This window comes from Trachymyrmex cornetzi, unplaced genomic scaffold, assembly GCF_001594075.2.
Source record: "Trachymyrmex cornetzi isolate Tcor2-1 unplaced genomic scaffold, Tcor1.1 scaffold82, whole genome shotgun sequence".
Taxonomy (NCBI): domain Eukaryota; kingdom Metazoa; phylum Arthropoda; class Insecta; order Hymenoptera; family Formicidae; genus Trachymyrmex; species Trachymyrmex cornetzi.
Window position 1 is genome coordinate 1,000,499 of NW_017300158.1, and position 16,696 is coordinate 1,017,194.

At 35.2% G+C, this 16,696-nt stretch overlaps 1 protein-coding gene across 1 annotated transcript in view; it reads left to right on the forward strand.

The window, feature by feature from the left end:
- Nucleotides 1-3,813, forward strand: part of LOC108768666 (nucleolysin TIA-1) — a 165,574-nt gene extending 161,761 nt beyond the window's left edge. Inside the window, exons 6-8 of the mRNA XM_018519188.1 lie at nucleotides 816-945; nucleotides 2,443-2,569; nucleotides 3,779-3,813. Of these exons, the coding sequence (XP_018374690.1) occupies nucleotides 816-945; nucleotides 2,443-2,569; nucleotides 3,779-3,813 (292 nt within the window). The remainder of the gene's footprint in view (nucleotides 1-815; nucleotides 946-2,442; nucleotides 2,570-3,778) is intronic.
- The last annotated feature ends 12,883 nt before the right edge of the window (nucleotides 3,814-16,696 follow it).

Sequence of the window (16,696 nt, forward strand, 5' to 3'; positions counted from 1 at the left end):
CCATCGTTCGTCCTACTCAACGATCGTGGATGGAAGCTCGATGGATGGGAAGGGGCAAACTCACGGACGAAGTTGCTATTGTGCAATCTCGAACGCGAACGTTTAAAAGTGACCTAATCTTCGATAAATTCAATAATTCCCTCTGCTATCCTGCCACCAAATTTCTCGTGCTTTAATCAGATTCTCGAAAACTTTAGTCTTCCAGTGCAAAATATCAAATAATCGAGAAGTGATAGATCTCATTCATTGAATAATTAAAGAGCGCTGTGTAAAATTAATATACTTGTACTTATATAAGTTTATATAATGAAAAATACAGATCTTAAAATGAGAAACACGATACAAATACTATCAGACAAATTCAATATGGTTGAAATATTTTGTTCTGTTTTCCACACATTTCTAATTTTTTAAATATTATTAGAAAAACATGGTGTTGAAACATAAACTTTCCATGTATTAAATATGTACTTGTTCATCCAAAATATTAGTCTAATCTAGAAACTGAATTCGCATAACCAGTGTGTAGAATTTAACATTGGATGTCTATCTGGAGTAATCTAGATTCGTCGAGATTCACAATTACCGTGCTCATTCGTGCGTACAGTAAACTCGCATAAATTAAACTGCACTAGTTATAGAGACCATTTTGTTAAGCTACTATAATAAGGTCCAGTTGAACTTGTAGAAAGGGTGCTGTATTGCTCTGAGGATTTTTCTTTTTGTACACACCATTGCACTGCACCAACATCAACATTGACATCGGAGGACATGTACTAACAAAAGACTTGAATCCCCTTCTCTTTCGATTTCAGGTTTTCTACCAAGGAGTCGGCTACGCACGCCATCGTAGCGGTACACAACACAGACATCAACGGCCAAACGGTGAAGTGCAGTTGGGGCAAGGAGAGTGGAGATCCTAATAATGCTCAACAAACTGGACAGGTAAACGCTTCTCTATCTTTTCCTTTTATCCGCTCTACCAGGAGGACGGTTTCAACGTGAAATTTCGCCCTCCGAAATGTTCTCCACCAACATTTACATCGTTGCTCGTATCAAACCAGAGAACTTTTCTACTTTATTTCATGAATAAACATTATCACCGATTTTCCTTGAGATAATTTTCCAATATGAAAAAACAGTGACTTTACGTGCCTCAGTGAATCACAAGCGACTATATTGCAGAAAGTTAGAATTGAAAGGGAATAATATATGTTGACATTGATATCACAAATCTAATCTCCAATGTCTCATGCGTCTGTCAAAGCAATAAATGCAGAGCGACAGATTCTTCTACATAAATATAAAACTCAAACTTGCTGTTCTTATACGTGTCACTGAAACTGAATAATGAATATTCGTCTCAAAGGAGCAAGAGCGTTCAAAGAAGGAAATAGTTATCAGATTCGATCACGTTCGGTTCCTTCCGGTTTCGCGCGGCTAAAGTGTCTCTGTATATCTGTATATGGCCTGAAAGTCCGGCGAAAGAGTAAAAGCGGAAACGGAGAGAGGACAGGGAATCGGACAAGATTCCGGTCTATTCAGGTGCCTCTCTTCGAAGTGTGTCGGGCCGGGTCTCTTAGCAATTAGCTCCGTTAGGATGGGTAGGTACGCCCGATCTGGGAATGGTACTCGAAGTACTTCCCAAACCCTCTCGCACTCCCCGGTAGTACTTCCGTGCATCCATCCACTGCTACTCGGCCCGTGACATCGCTCTAATTGATCTCTATTCCCATAACGCGCTTCTCCCAGGGGAGCCGAGATATCACGTTAGTACGTATCCTGCCATACCCTGTTCTCGTATTCAACGGAATCGAACTAGTTTGCGTGATATCCCGGTTCATCGTATTGCTTTAATGAAGAGTATAATAGCTGCACATTATTTCCATAATCTTCTTATTGTTAGAAACAAAACTATCGAAAAATCAGTACCGTTTAAGTATCTACTCTAATAATGATAATATTATTTTCCCCAAAATTGTTTTCTCCCGTTTAATATCACAAAGCTTTGGAACAAAAATTTCAATGTTATTTAGATATTATTAGATATTATTCGGCAAATAAATAATTGTATAAGTGGAAAAGGAATATATTCTTTTGTTTCATGGATATTAATTGTGCACACACAAAAAAACAAACCGTATATTATAGAAAATATTATTTCATGATAATTTGGTAGAATAATTTGATCTGATTTCACATTGTGCACCGTAAAAGAATGAATGAGTTCACGCGAGGAACAGCGAAATAATAAAAAATAATTTACGTGACGGCAATGAAATGATCGCGTTGAAATTCTCGCGTCGCCCATTTCAAGTGAACGACCACACAAATCTTCGACGGAACGAAATTACCATTCCTGACCCTATCGACATCGTTAAGCATAAAATCCAGACAATGTTCTTGCTCTTTTCTATTTCATTGATCTTTGTGCTCTTTCAGGCGTTATCGTCGGCGACGTACCCATACTACGCGGCGGAACACAAATGCAAGCTGGTGGCTTTCTTCAAGGCATGCAGGGATATACCTATGGACAGTTCGCCGGATATCAACAGGCGCAATATATGGGGTAAGCTTTTCACACGAGATAAAGTTCCCTTTTCCCGAAAACCAAGTTTTTGACGACGAAATTTTCAATAATCGAAAATTTAAATGTAACATGAATATATAATCCCTCCATCTTTTTGCAGTATCAATGGATTGTGTAAACCAACTCGGAAATTTTAAATCTATATAACTCTAAAATTCATATTAAAGACATTACATTAAGCACATAAGGAACATAATTATTCATATAGCTATATTAAGAATATATAGCTCGAATTTGTATATAAATTTTAAATATTTTAATTCATATATCTATATTATTATTTTTAATAAATTTATCTAATTGCCAATTACATAAATACAACATTTAAATAATTTTTAAACGCATTTATCAGTTAACTGTTACAAAAAATATTAATAATACAAATAATACAAATAATAGTACGTAATATGTGACATGAGGAACATTAATATTATACAAAGTATTATAGAATGCGAATCCTAACATTTGTATGTAGAAGAGAAGGTGTTATTGTAGCACCCTATTTACATTTTATACTGCAATAGCTTGGTATAATAATCAGTATTTAAACCTAAAACTTAACAATTACATTTGTCAAAGTGTTGTTCAATTGATTCTAGACTCAAAGTTACGAAATATTTATTATTTAAGACATTTTTATAAAAATGTAGCAACACTGCATAATGGCTCAAAGAGAAACAAATATGCTAATGTGGTCTTCCACAAAAATAGATTTAAAAAATTTGGTTTTGTTTAAAAAAGTGTTTGGTTTCAAAATTAAAAAACAAAGTAAAATATTGCAGAATGTAAGCAAATATATATAACGTACACATAATTTCTTCCGTTTATAGGCTTAGTTCAGTATTAAAAAACTATGATACATGTAACATAAACTATATGAATTAACAATAGAGTTACAATCGATTTACGAAATAATTATTTCGATATGAAAAGCGCTCGAGGCATTCAGCACGTTTAGAGGGCCACATTAGCAAAATGCCATGCTATTGTTTAATTTTGCTCAATAATTCAAAGTATATACAATTAAATAATATGTTAAATAACAAACAATACATATATTCATGTGATAATACGCTCTAGTTTAAGAAGAATGAAGTATGCGTAATGAAATACTAAAATGTACTTTAAAAACGTTTCCAGATATTTAAAAGTAAAAATGCGTTATAATAAATGTTAACTATTGTGTAGGGACGTATCACGACGGTGAGATACCGAGCAAATAATTTCATCACCAGTAATCACTAGAATTAGCAGAAATATTAAGAGGCCATTATATCTAACACCGGCTATGATACCACCTTCTCTTCTACTGGTCTATAAAATTATATGATTTGACGATTATATATATATATATATATATATATATATATATATTTTACATACAAACATAGAATGGGAATGGGTGCTGTTCATGCTGCTGGCACAGCGGCAGGATGGGGTCAGGGATTACCTGGGGGACCACAGTTACCACCACACCACGCCACGACGGTCACGGCACCCCCAGGGGTGCAAGCCGCACCCCCGCCACCACCGCCACCGGCACAAATGATGGCCTACCCGATGCAACAGTTCCAGGTAACCATTACTTTATCTATCCCATCTATATACGCGTGCAAGTGTGCGCCGTATTTGTTTGTGTGATGTTCGTTGGCTAACACCGGAGTGTTTCGCTTTTTACATACCTTTGCATCTTGCCCCTGTTACATCCAAAAGCAATTTCGTCGGTGCCAGTATTGGCTTGTAAATGTTGCACGTGGAAACTCGATTCGATATCAAAAGGATATCGAAGGCATGTGTCGACAGAAGAGTACGCATAGTATGTATACATACGTGTGTATGTGTCTCTATATATATACATATATATATACATATATACATATATATATATATTATCGGTAATCTTAAGAAACCTCGTAAGCTTGATACTTGATATATCGTTCGAGAGACCGAGCGATAGAACATGATACAATTTTGCACAGGTGGAACAATAAACATAACTACAATAACACGTATGATATAATTAGCTGCATACATATATTCGGTATAATATTTTGGCTTGAGTTAACGATATTGCGAGGTTACGGGAGCAACCGCGATATGCTAATTTCAGTAATTCATACCAGCATTATTTACAATAATTACATAACGTATGTAAATGAAAACTTGCGCGCGCGCGTATCTTTTTTAATTTTATTATTGTAAAAACTCAAGATTATTTTCTTTATCAGATTAATAATACATTGTCTGCAATATCATAGCTACGTGTTATGTTATCAAACTTCGATTTCTCCATTATTAATTTAGATCACAAAATTATTCATCCGTCATAAATAAATCGGAAGTTCGCTTAATAATTATTGAGAAATAGTGCTGTGTATGAATGAAATATAAACTACTGTCGGGACTATATATGCTTATGTATTAAAGCTTACGATGTCTTTTTTTATAAACAGAGTTGGGTAAAAGACAGAGAAAGAATAGAACATTTATACTATATGTTATTTGTATTCGTATAATTTGAAATTATAATAAGATCAATAAAATGGTAAGTATTCGTCTTACATACGTGAAATGATATAATATGTTACCCATCTCTACTATGTAAAATAGATGTACTTTTTAGCTAGTTGCGAAGAATGCGTTAATTTCTTCACTGACGAAAGTGCTTTATGGCAGTCGTGATTGTATTATGGTAATTGTGTGGAGAATGTTTATAGTACGCATGTCTAATAGATCCACATAATTAAAGACGAGAAATAATAGAAATTTTATATAACATTATTTCGATTATCTTGTACCGAATTTCGAGAGATATTACTAGAAATTGAGAAAATAAAAGTTACTTTAATTTTTTGTTGAAAGATTTAAAACGATGTTTGGTGTTACAATGATATTTGTGAAATTAATAAGATATTATATTACATTAAACAATTGTTATGTACCTCCTTATATACAATTAATTATCTAACGTAATTTTCAATCCATTGACATGCAATTGCACTCTTACTAGCAACGTATTTTTTATTTTTTGTACACCAGACATTGATAAAGCAAGACAGACTCGCTTTCCCGCTCGACACGTGATTATAGGAGATTGTCGAGATTTAGTTATGTTGCAAAAAAATTGTGGTTCATGGCAGTGAAGTGAAATATGATACTTATCGTAGTTGTTGTCCAGAAAAGTACACCTCGACCATCTTGCTTTCTGCACAAAATGTACACGTAAGAAAGTGCGCACTTGCACATACAGGCACACACGCCATCGCTAAAAACGACACTACTACAAAAAAAAAGTCTGGAATATTTGAAAAGAGATCAGGGATGGCTTCGGGCAAGTGCAGCGAATGCATTTCAACTCAGCACCGCTTTTAATGCCCCGCGTTCTTTTTGCTTCAAGAACAATTTCTGAACTTGACAACTTGAAGTCTCAGAATTGAGAACGACTATCTTAATTTAAAAGATCGCTAAAAACTCTAGTCTGAAATTTTCAAATTAACTCTGTTGTTTCTTTATATTTTCCTTTCCATTATTTATTAAGTAAATAGAAAAAATTTATATATGAAATATATTTAAAAAATTTTTGGCACTTATTTTATATTAAGTAAAAATAGTATTATTATTACAAAATCACATCTTATTCCGGTATTATGTATTTCATATATTTTTATTTATTATTTAAGCCTAATTTTTTAAATTAGATTAACTTAAATATAAACTTCAGTGATAAAATAAAATAATATAAACTTGTTTTTTAGTACTTTTAACACATACACTATTATATCACGATAGAAAACAACGCATTCATAAATTTACGGAAATGGAGGGTAAATCGGCTCGAGGTTAAGAGATCCTACTTTAAGAGAAAATACAGTTATTAGGAATAAAAGAATAAGTTTTCTGATCAACAAGACTAGTAGACTTTGTTGAAGTACAATAAAACTCTGAAATAAACTCTGAACTGAATCAATGAGCGAATATCTGATTGTAAATCCGATTTGCTCACTAATTCCTTTCATCCGCTGTGCTTTAAATTTAATGATCCGCAAAAATCTCTCTAAATGGATTGGCAAAAATAAAAAACCAGTAAGTATCATAATGTTTCCGGTTTTTTTAAATTAACATGTCCATATTTCGCATTAAAAAAAATTGTGTCAAGATATTCATGAGAACATTTTTCCATACAGCATTTTCGGTTAACTTTGGAATAAGTCACATATTTAATAATAGTTTATAGAAAATTTTTAGATGACTATTTTATCAGAGAAAGTATGAATAATTTGAGATAGCGTAGTATATTGTAAACGCTGTATCGATTTTGGCTTTCGGTCATTAATCTGCAACTGTTTGCAATGCCAGTAAAACGGCCTGTCGCTCATATTGTATATATGCTTAAGGAGATATACACATATCACGCAGCTATAGTTGTTTAGTGAGTCTTTTGTACATATCGCACATAGAGCGGAGTAAAAGGTCACGTACCATTGCTCGTCTATCGCATCGAAAGAGATATTCCGGTGAGGAAAGTTAGCTCGCTTTCGCACAAATATCTTTCTCCGAAAAACCGAGTTCGCATTATATCACTGCATGTCAAGCGAGATATCACTTTGAAAGTTGCTTGAAAATCAGCCACCGAAACTATCCTCAATTGAGAGAGAACACGAGTTCTTAATAACAGTATACCGATCAAACAATAAAAGAAGGATGAAACGTGAGAAATATATCGCCACCGGGATAAATTGCAATTGGCTTTCCGTTTAGTTTGCTAATTCTTTTTTTTTGTTACAAAAGTTACAAAGTTTTGCGTTTGATCACAGACTCTAAGAAAACAAATTTATACACGGATATTCGCAATTTACAATCATGAGCTAAAAGCTGCGAAGTTATGAACATGCAAATATCCCCCGTGTAAATTTGTCCGACGTGTATTAAACTTTAACGTGCAGCTAACAATACAAAATGTATATTAACCAATAGAAAATTAATAAAAAAAAAACTTAATATAAAATTAAGAAAATTAATATTAGATGAATGTTATAAATATAGTATGGATATAAAAAGCTATAATAGCTCTCTACGTAGATCTTAACTTGCATGAATATGGAATGCAAAATGTAGACATTGCATGCATTATGCTTCTTGCACTTTATCTAATTCAATTCGGGTATCCCTCTGGAGTGCCTTTCTTTTATTTCCTTACTTTTATAAAGTATTACTTATGTTCGATTATATATTATGTTTTTATATATATTATAATTTTAACCCAATTCTAACAAATTGAATAATTATTTTGAGATAAAATGTAAAAATTTTAGTAAATATTTTCTGATTTACAATCGTTGCTTTATTAATTGGAATAAATTTAATTATGATTTATATGATTTTTTTTTATTATTATAAATTATTATATTAAATTATATTTAAAAGATCGAATGTACGTACATGTGATAATATTGTACTCGATGCTCTTGTTATTCACTATCCAGGAAGGGATGCTCGAAATTTTCAAAAAGACTATCTTTATTTACATATTTCGGTTCGCAGGCACAGTGATCGCTACCACTATCATCGCACGGCCTGGCTTATCCTTTCTTTCGAATATCAATTAGCATCAGGATAACTGCATCTACAACCTGGCTCAACCTCGCATTCAGCCTGAAATTACTCGCTGCAGCTTGTTTTTATGCAAAAGGATAATATTTTCGACGAACAAAAAGGGATGGAAGAAAACATGTAAGAAACGAAAGCAAAAGAAAAATGTGTCTATTCGCGTCTAATTCATCAGCATAACAATTTATAATATTCAATTTCATAGTAGTCTAAACTTAATTTATCCAATGACGACTGAGCACACACACACACAGTGATTAAGTTATGAAAACTCATTAACCTAATCTTGCGGTTAATGCACCGTCGCCGATGCGATAAATTATAATACAAGTAGTTTATTCTACTTGTTATATTATATAATTATTATGCAATCTTTACATATTTACTGTTGCGCCACACGGTGGAGGTTGAGTCATGGTGAAGGTAGATTCAGATCGATTAGAATCCATGTAGTAGGAGAATGTAGTGAGAAACTGTAATGAAAAAGCAAGAGTGAAGAATGAGACAGAAGCGAGAGAAAGAGAGAGAGAATGAATGAAAGAGAGAAAGGAAGCAAAAGTTAGAGAGCACATAAACGAGCGCGAAGACGAATGAAAGAGAGGGAGAGAGAGGACTATTGTCGAGCATATTTCTATTACTTTCTTGAAATTCGGACCAAGATTTAACCAGCGTTTGTGTGTTCAAATGGTAAAGTGTGTTCTTGGTTGCGGTCCAGCTAGCGGATGAGGACTGGCTGACGCCTAGCCTTCTAGTGTGATGGTAAGCAAGTACACCCCACCAACAGGAACAACTTCTACAGCAACAACAGTTACCACCACCATCACCACCATCATTTCCTCCTCCACTACTACCACCACCTCCAACAACAACAACAACAACAACAACAACAATAACAACATTTCCGTCATCATCGATGCACAATCGACCGCGACAGCAAAAGCAGTAGAATTCATGCCACTTCCGGCTTGACGACGCGCGAGTCGAAAGGCAGTAATCACGAAAAACAGATAACACTTGTTTAGTAAAAACGAAGAAACAAAGTGAGAAATAAAAAAAATAGTAATTAAGAATCATAATCCTAGGTAATTTTGCGCAAGATGCATCCGACATCCCTATAATTCCCCTGTAAGTTTTCACGTCCAGTGTAAGAGAAAAGAACTGCTACCGATTACTAAGCGGAGATACCTCTCGTCCAGTCTGTAGGATAATCTAGCATCTTATTCGGCTTGAAGAAATAGATAGCGTTTGCCGTTACAGTAGTATCCGAAGCTTCAATACAAAATACGAAATCCGGCATACATGTGAATAAGTCATTCGACGGTCTGACAATGTCTTTTTTTTATTTTATTTTATTTTTTTTTTTTTTTTCATTTTTAGCGAAACTGGCCAATTATGCATATACTATGTATCGTCCAGCGATAATGAGAAAAACGAGTCCGCATACGTTCAACGGGGTCGTGGTTTATCAGATTCCTTTTAACAAAGAGCATAAATTCCTTGATCCTCTCTACGATAAAAAGAAGAGTACCGGATACAGACTCGTTACACGGATTCATTATTTTTGTAGTTTGGGCTTAACAGCGAAAAAATAACTCAAAGACATAATGTCGAAGGGGACGCTCGCGGTCGAATGCGACGACTGGCGAGCGGCTGCGGTGTATAAATGATAAATACAAAGATTAATCGACGCATACTCTCGTGAAGATATATAAATATATAAATATATATATATATATATAAATGAAAGAATATATACATAAAAGAGTAAAGATTATTATAAACAAAATTCAATTAGCTAGTTAGATAGGCATGTTATATTAAAAGTTATTCGAGGTCGATTCGATATTCGGCGGCAAGGAGGAAGTGGATCTTGTGTATATTCACTAGCGCAACATTTTTACGGGGATGAAATAATCTTGGCCCCTTTGTACAACTCGCCCGTCTAAAAAAAAAAAAACCATGATTACTACTTGATCCACGGATTTTATCCCATTTGCCACTGCGAAAAGACTTCGTATCTCGATCATTATATTTATTTATCGGATTCGTGGCCAAACGATAATTCACATACTGAAATCTTTGCAGGCAATTTATAGCATCCGTATTTGTCATTCAAATTTGTCTTTTGGACGTGACACGCGTAGATCTGTTGGATACTTTTATAAAACAGACATGTACACGCCAGAGGAGGCATCGACGAATTAGCACGTTCCAAACTGAGAAAGTGGCGAAACGCGCAAAACCGATCAAATTACCGTGGTTTTTAAGTAAACGTTAGAGATTTTTATATAAGATGACTATGTACAACCAAATAATATCGAGATCTTGACGTTTAAGCAATAAAACGTTAAACTTAGGAAGAAAAAAGGCAGCCATCGATCCCTCCGTCTCTTTATAAATCAATCTCGCTGCGTAAACGAGAGAGAGAGAGAGAGAGAGAGAGAGAGAGAGAGAGAGAGAGTACACGAATTCTTAACAACGAAAAAAATTAATAATAATAGAATGTGAAGAAGAGATAGCTAGAAAAGATGGTGCTTGCACGCGTGTATTTTAAATTATTCGGGGAGCAGTAAAACGATCACAATATCCTCGTTGTCCCGAATTTCGACTTGACCAAATTGATACAAAAGAAAGACGAGACCGAAACTCGTATAAATCGCGAACATGTAAGCAATTGCATGAGTGCAATCGTACATATAGCAGAGCGCTAGAGAGGGAGGGAAAGAAAGTATGAAAGCGAAAAGAGAAGAATGAGAGGGAGAGAAAGAGAACATGAGAAAAAGACCGAGCGACGAATAAACTGCACAGCACAAGCGAGGGACGAGGAAAAAGGGGTTAAGTAATTCGTAGATAGACATATTGCACAAACAGCACGAAAGTTAGATTAGACGAGTTAAGTTTTTTTTGTTCACGCGTGCCCTGTCCGCGCGGCAGCCGTTTAGGATCTTGATCGTACATAATCTCATCATCGACGTGCTCCTCTGCCATTAAGACTATCCGCTTGCTGGAGGAAAATCGATCAAAGGAGGTGGTACAAGAAACGAATCGAGGTGCTAGCACGAGTTTCAATACTTGAAAAGATGGGAAGCGGCTGGAACTTATTGCAACCCCCGTTTCCGTTATTTCCGTGCTCGATCGTTTGTATCTCCATCGTCCTGTTTCTTGCTCTTCGTATCTACTGCCTCTTCTTACCCCTTCGGTTTTAAGTACCACAACTCATACTCATCATATCGATAATATTTTGTCCTCGTTTTTTCTTCGAAAAGCGTTCATATCGAAGCAACGAGTAGAATTAACCGGGACAAATATAGAAACTAGTAAAATTTAAACCTTAAATATCAAAGGATCACAAAAAAATTTCAGTTCAATATTTCTGTTTTTAAAATCTAAAATATCAACATTTTTTAATTATATACTGTATAAAATTCTTACAATGAATCTTTTGCTGTGAAACTCTAAAAATGAGCTGAAATCCCACAAATTTATCTGTTTTATATAAAATACTTTCGAAAATGAAATTAAAATTTAACATGAGTCTTTAATATCATTGCTCCTTTTTTATATTGGAAAAAACTTACTGTTCAAAACACGTTGCTCTTTATAAAGTAATAATTTATCTTTTTTAAATATCTCTCTCATGACATATTTCATGAATATATATTTCGTGGATACATAATCTATAATTGTGCTCACAAAACAAAACAAACACAGATAGAGACGACAAAAAACAAAAACAAAAAGAGAAAGAAACAGGTTCGGTTAGATTAAGAGGCGAAGAGAGCATATCGATGATGACTGAAATAAAAACGAGATAGGACGAGCGGTAGACGACTTTGATATTAATCAAAAGATAGACGGATCGTGCTTTAAGCGAATCAAAAGCGTGTTCGACATTTCTCAATCAAAAAGATCAATGATCAAAGTACGGCACACACGAATGTTCGAAACGTAGCGAAGGAAGTGGAGAACGGCACAATCAAATCTGCCCAACATCGCATAGAGTTTAGATGTTTCGTGATGAAAGTAGAGAAAGAAAAGGTGAGAACGAGAGAAAGAGAGAGAGAGAAAAAGCGAAAGAAAGAGAGGAGAGAGAGAGAGAGAGAGAGAGAGAGAGAGAGAGAGAGAGAGAGAGAGAGAGGCGTGTATGTGTGTGTTGTGTATGTGTGTATGTGTGTGTCTACCAACGATCCGTCGCGATTGTGTCAACCAGATAAAAGAGTGATTTTCCCATGAGAGGAAAGCTCGACAATAAAAATCGCCACATTTCAGCGTTTTCAATCGCGATGAATGATTCTGATATAGTAATTTATACATAACCAAAATTAAGGATAATAGTGTTATCGCTATATTGGCTGTATTTTTGTCGGCTTGCTCTTATTTGATTTGCAGCTTTATAAAAAAAATGTAAAAGAGAATCGTTCTGAATTGTTATATCTAAGTTCTGTTTTGTACGTTAAGCGAAGATCATTAAAAGATATATTATCAGATTTATTTCTAATTTGTGTTGTTGCTGGTATATATGTTCTTAGAAATATATTTATTCATACATATGTTTAATTATCTGCACATAATTTTCTTATTGAATGCATTTAGCTTATTCTAAATTTTATTATGTCTTTAGTTTAGTACAATATATGAATTATTATGCACGATCGCACGTGATGTAAGCGCGACCACAATTATTTCTTGCAGTTTTTGCATGTTGATAAACATCAATTTTAATCATCTTTCGATTCAGTTCTGTCGTAACCTGCACCTTGAAAAAATTTTATCTATATCATTATAATTAAATATTATTCTTTCATTGTTTATCTTTATAATATAATAATGTCAATATCTAACACAAGACACGTATTAACGAAATTAAAAATATCAGAGTATAAATATATTTACAATATAAAATGCAGGTTACAATCGCGATTTGCAAAACTTTCATATTATTTAAAATTCTAGCTTAAAACGAAATCGTTATGCTTTATATAACCGAATCTCGTTTTCTAATAGAAATTGGGTGACTAGCCTCGAGGACACGGCACGAGTATGCAAAGAGAAAGCAACAAAATTATAAATAAATATATATACATACATATAAATACAAAAATGCATATATATATTATATATATAAATATATATACTTGCGCGCAGCGGCGGCGAGGGCTGTTATTTTCAATCGTCGTGCGTAAAACAAAGCACTGTGCGTGAAAAAGAGAGACAGAGTTAGCTTTTAAGAAACGACATGAAAAAGAACATATATAAGTAAAAAGAAAATATCGTGTACATTATTAGTTAGGCAAAAGAAATAAAAATATAGGTTATTTTTGTGAAAGGTGGAACGAGCAAGGGGAGAGAGGGGGAACAGAGAAAGAGAGAGAGCGAGAGAGAGCGAGAGAGAGAAAGAGAGAGAGAGAAAAAGAGAGAGAAAGAGAGATCGTGTGGCAAGAGGGACCCAATGGCAGACTGTAATACGAATTATGCAATAAGAACCTGTTATCGCGTGCGTTTGCATCTGTCAATCAACTTCTGTACAGTAACGTATACCAGGAAGCGTTTAATCAACAAAAGGATATTAATTGGATTTGACACACTATACTTTTACGTTCCTTACGTTCCGCCCAATCACTCCCCTTATCGAATTGCTCGCTATGCACTCCGACTCGATTCCACCTTCGACAGAGAAAAAGTAAGGGATCCCGCATTCTTTCAAAGAATTAGCGTGGACACCCGATCTTGTAAAAAGTATTTAAAAAAAAAGACGCCTTAAACATGAAGGCGTGTGTATAACTTGATGTAGTCCTGTACGTTGTCTAGGACATATACCGAGTGGAGCTAGCCGATTGAGCGAATCGTCGCGTTAAACAGGAAACCAAAATGTAGCATAAAGTGATAGATAGATAATTATTAATGTAATCTGACTTAGTAGGCAAAACAAAGGGGCAATGGAATCGCGGACGGAAACGACGGATGACGGGGAAGTATGAAACGGAGCGAAATAAATTGTAAAAAGAGGGGGTAAACTTTTGATGAAAACCACAACCGTAGGGCAAAACTGGTAAAAAGAGATCCACTTATGGTACCTAAGATCCACTCATGGACCTATTCGGGAAAAGGGACACGCGCGCGCATACACGAGGTGTAAAAACATATACGCGTATGTAAATACACACAACACCAAATACACAAAATGCACACAGCATACGTGTAGAATATAGCGGCGAGAAACTTAACAAAAAGCTCTAGACGTAGTCTAGTCTAATCTATAGCTTGTCGATCATTAGGTTAACGAAATAAAAGCGTTCATGAGGGATAGTGCAATAACTAATATCCGCAAGTTATACTCAGCACTCTTATACGGCACAAATGGCAGGACACGTGTATATGCATACACCGAAAAAAAAAAAAAAACAGATATTGGCATGTATAAACATATATACATGTATACACATACACACAGGAACGCGTGCTGCGGCTGCTGCCTCCATCCTTTGCCCGCGTCCTTAACTCACAGTTCTCAGATTCTATAATCTGACAATTGGCGCGTATTAGGTAACGTGATTCACACTATATTTCGAGATTTTTACTATCACATTGTTCCAGCTTTACCGAAGCGACCGCTCCTGGTTATCCAATCCTCATCGAATTACTACAGTCTCAAGTTACAACAAAATTCAATACGTGCCGTTTTTTTTTTCTTTTTCGCCTCCTCGATTCCTACCACGTAGCGTGTTTCTTCTCTTCTCTTAGTATCTCGTAACGGGCACTGTGTCATTTCGACTCTTCTTCATCCGTGCGTCTCCTCCCTTGATGCTCTCTTATTTGTTTCCACGATTATATCCTGCGATGCCACCGCATACATTCCTCCGCCTGAACAGACTTATCTCGCGGAGACTTACCAAACGATAGTCGACAATCATTGAAGAAACATACATTTAGAAACTTGTACGTGTTCTTTTCACCGAGGGCTAGGTATTAATTATCGTCACCGACGTGTTTGCACAAGTCTTGCGCAGGCAATGGACAGAGGAGGTGGCATCGCTCCCTGGAGAAAGTAAGAGAGCAAGGAGTATTTAATTGCCTACGATGCTATCCTATCGTGTTCGCGCGCGTGCGCGCGCCGCGTAATGCTTTTTGCCTCTCGCGAGTGTACCGCAATACGTGATTTTGATGTCGATCAACACGTAGGTACCGCGATGCACACATGAAACATATCATCGAGCCAATCAGCCGATCCTACCACTCCCAATTAGGAACTACAATGAGGGATGTGGAATGCAATTAAGCGATTGATGCTTCAAGTTACTCAAACTGCAGTTGTGCTCACGAAAACGTTTTTTTTCTCCGTTAACTGTTTGCGACACTAGAGCGATTAGGAACGAAACTTAGCCGATCCCGTCAAATTTATTGCACCCTACGTTTGTTTTGATCATGACAAATTGCGTGCGTAGCAATGACAATCGTCATAATTTACTTCGATGTAATCTGAATCGTGATATCAAGAATAGTATTCATGGGCTGTGTACTTAAATTAAGATATCGCTTTAGTTTCCATTCATGATTATTGATCTTCGCACTTTCGTGAAACTTTTTATGAATTTCGAATATCTGTGAATGGCAAATGGATAGGTACAACATAGTAACTTATTGGAATTTTTAGCGTTTTAATTAATATACAACATAGGGATATATCAAATCGGTATAATATTTTTACCAGAATAATTTCATTGATTGTTATTAGAAAAAAAAAAAGAAAAAAATTAATTTCATATTCTTCTAAAAAGCACTATTGTTTTCTAACTAAATTTTTAATCGTATAAATCGCAACTAAACGCGTATATTTCTTTCTAACCGAGGTGCATTTAACTTAACTATTTATATTCAGATGTGCCCCTCGAGAGTCTAACATAATTCTTAGCGGGACGAGGGCAGCAGTCGAGCCAAATTGGGATACTTACTGATGCAAAGCACCGTGGAAACAGCTTAGTGTTAGAGCAAGAATGTTTAAGAAAAAAAAGCACACAGTGAAAGAAAACAAAAGTAGGAGCCGTAAGCGTAGATACCGAGCATAAAACATAAAGTAATGTATGTATATAATCATATATATTATACGAGGAAGACTACAAACAAGAACATACGCATCTATATATAATACAAATATGTATATTATATATACATATATGCATATATATATGTGTAAGATGATAACATTAGCCAACAAATAGAAGCTATATCGAGTATAAGCTTAACGAAGAAAAGAAAGGGAGCGAACGAATGCGGATGCGCGGCATATGTAAATGCGCGCTCCGTGACATACTGTGTTAAATACCTTTAGTTATAAGAAATAAGAAAACACATTGAGATGTAACTAGTAAGAGAAGATAGATGTGGCTAGCCTGCCGGACCCCCTGTGCCCCTAAATATAGATGTATGTAATGTATGGAGCGATAGCGGGAGAGAAAGAGAGAGAGAGAGAGAGAGAGAGAGAGAATGCGCGAAAGAAAGCGT